The sequence below is a fragment of the Aplysia californica genome, unplaced genomic scaffold (genome assembly GCF_000002075.1).
Source record: "Aplysia californica isolate F4 #8 unplaced genomic scaffold, AplCal3.0 scaffold00254, whole genome shotgun sequence".
In the NCBI taxonomy this organism is placed as follows: domain Eukaryota; kingdom Metazoa; phylum Mollusca; class Gastropoda; order Aplysiida; family Aplysiidae; genus Aplysia; species Aplysia californica.
Genome location: NW_004797524.1, coordinates 256,585 through 259,627, shown reverse-complemented (window position 1 = coordinate 259,627; position 3,043 = coordinate 256,585). Strand labels below are relative to the sequence as shown.

At 39.4% G+C, this 3,043-nt stretch overlaps 1 protein-coding gene across 1 annotated transcript in view; it reads left to right on the top strand.

The window, feature by feature from the left end:
- LOC106012061 (polycystin-1) overlaps window positions 1–576 on the top strand; it is a gene marked incomplete at its 3' end in the record, with an annotated part of 21,090 nt that extends 20,514 nt beyond the window's left edge. Inside the window, 1 exon segment of the mRNA XM_013083772.2 lies at window positions 426–576. Coding sequence (XP_012939226.2) covers window positions 426–576 — 151 coding nt within the window.
- Window positions 577–3,043: the final 2,467 nt, after the last annotated feature.

Genomic DNA, 3,043 nt, shown 5'->3' with positions numbered 1-3,043 from the left:
TCTCTCTCTCTCTCTCTCTCTCTCTCTCTCTCTCTCTCTCTCTCTCTCTCTTACTCTGCTCCTCTCTCTCTCTCTCTCTCTCTCTCTCTCTCTCTCTCTCTCTCTTTTTTCCCCCCCCCCTCACCCCTCTCTCCCCTTCTTTCTCTCTTTCTCTCTCTCTTTCTCTCTCTCTTACTCTGCTCCTCTCTCTCTCTCACTCTCTCTCTCTCTCTCTCTCTCTCTTTTTCCCCCCTCACCCCTCTCTCCCCTTCTTTCTCTCTTTCTCTCTCTCTCTCTCTCTCTCTCTCTCTCTCTCTCTCCTCTTGCTCTGTTTTTTTCCGTCTACCCTTTTTTTCCCCTTTGAATGGCTGTTATGGAGTCGACAGGCTTCTCTTTACTCAAAGGAGAGACTCAGACATATGACCATCAACCATTAACTTTTTCAGCCCCCAGCCAGTTCGAGCTGACTTACAACGGAGCAATCATGCCCACGGACGCCCAAATTCTCGTTGATTATGGCGACGGCACCTTCTTGGGACCCATTCCATTTTCAGTTGCAACTCAAGGAGGGACGCAGACTTTCTCTCACACTTACAGGTTATACACAATGGCTTTTTCTATTACGAGAGCATATTATCTGTCATGAAGCAGTGGAATCAGGAGCTCCTCAATTTTTGGACATGTGAAGTTATTGGTATCAGCCTAAAGCTTGATATTTATCTTGACTTTGATGAAAAAGTAGACATCTATCTTGTGTTGGAGTCGATGTTTTTCCATTGGAAAGTGGAGGGGGTAGCCTGGTTTTAGAGGGAAAATTAGCAAGAAAATAGCCGCCAAAGTGTATTGACTTCCAAAACTTAGGAGTCCTTGGAAAATGCAAACTTATTTCTTTGTGTGTGCCTTAAATGAACTTTTTTCAAAAATAAATTCCACACATAAATATATTTTTCATTGGATCTTAAAGGCATTGAGTGATAAAATATAATTCCATTAAAATAGCCGAACGTTCAGAAATATGCCGGTTTCTTCGATTTCATTGTTTTGACAAGCGCCTACTTTTACCACGATGTCTCATAGATCTGTGTCACACAACACAACGGAATCGGGTGCCCGTCAACTTTTGTGCATATAGAGTTCTTGATGAAATCTTAAAGCTTGTTTATTTTTTCTTGCTTTTGATGAAAAAAATGACTGCCATTAATTTTAAATAAAAAGCAGAGATATTTGCGATTGAAGTCGACAGATGTCAGAGGAAAAGTCAGCTAGAAAATGTCCGCCAAACTTTAGTGACTGCGAATTTATGGGGTTATTTGTGTGTGTGTGTGTGTGTGTATCTATGTATGTATGTGTGTGTGTGTGTGTGTGTGTGTGTGTGCGTGCGCGTGTGTTTGTGTGTGTGTGTGTGTGTGTGTGTGTGTGTGTGTGTGTGTGTGTGTTGCTGATCAACGTTTTTCAATAAAATCCACACAGCAATGTGTTTTTAAATTGACATAAAATGTGTTAAGCCAAAAAAACAAAGGAAAGAAAAATGATGTAAATTACCCTACAGGAGTCGTTTTCTTTGATTTCATCATTTTTGACAGTGGTTGATTTCACCACGATGACACATTTATTTCTACATGTTTACCTGTAACATACACAAAACAACAGTACTGCTTCTTTTTTTAAACCGGGAGACCGCATGGTTTTGGACCTTTTTGTACATGCTCTGACGTTCAATGAAGGGCCTCGAGATCATTGACGAACTGCGACAGCTATGACTTACAAGAGACTCAATATGTGAGAACTAATTTTATCTCAAATTTAATTTGACATCTTTTATAACTATCCAATAATTTGGTTTCCACAAACCTTATTGCTGATGGCATAGGATAGGATTCCTAAGGCCAACACAGTCATCAACTGGAAGGAACTCCCTTGATATATTTTTGATATACCTTTATCAAATCTATTAACTGTTTTTCTTTGTAGGGTGCACTCATTCAAAGATTAAGCAGACGGGTTTGATTAGAAGATAAGTTATTTTGGTTTTGTGCTCTGTCTAGTAGAAAGTAGTGTCATCACAGAATGTGAAGACATGAACATATCAACTGTGAGACATCGTGATGAAATCAAGCGCTCGCCAAAATAATGGAATTAATTAAAGAAACCGGCTTTTTATCTGGCCGATGGGCAGTTTTTTGTCTCCAATTTTCTATTTTTGGCTTCAACACCTTTTATGTCTATTGCAGACACATTCCTCTATGTAGACCTTACTGATACACATTGATCAAAGGCATAGAAATTATAAACTTGCAGTTTTCAAGGACACTCAAGCTTTGGAAGTGACCCAACTTTGGAGGCCATTTTCTCCCTATTTCACCTCTGCTACCTGGTGACCCCCACCTCCTTCAATCTGAAATATGTCTACTTCTGTTCAAAGTACATGTAGATGGGTTTATATTTTTTTAAACAGAAGCAAAACACATGAACAAGCTTTAAGATGATACTAATTACTCCGTTTGACAAAAAAACTGACAAGCATTTGATACCACCGCATCGAAATACAATTAGGTTGTGAAGTCTTGTCGTTTTTCTCTTGGAATGGATAAGAGATAATAAACTAGCCCTCTAATTCAAGCATGGCATAAACCCATCAGTTATTATGGGCTTCTAATATGCTCCCAGACTCATATATTTATGATCTATATTCTATCTATCTATCTATCTATCTATCTATCTATCTATCTATCTATCTATCTATCTATCTATCTATCTATCTGTCTATCCACCTTGATTAACTCAACCGTTACGTCAGATTGAGTGCTCTTTTTTAAAAGTAGGTGTTTTCTTAAAATACCCAATCGACAAATTTGGATAAGTTAGAAGGTAGGCCACGACCCTGTTTGTCAGGGTCAACCCGGGCTGAGAGGGATGCAACATCTAAGCAGAAAAACTGAGATACTCGATAAAAGTCCTCCTCACAGGAAAATCAAACTTGGGTCCCCTGCAAGCAACCGCGAATCGCCTAAACGCTAGACCATAGACATCAGTGTTGAGCTCTGTGAGAAACTAGGATTGGGGG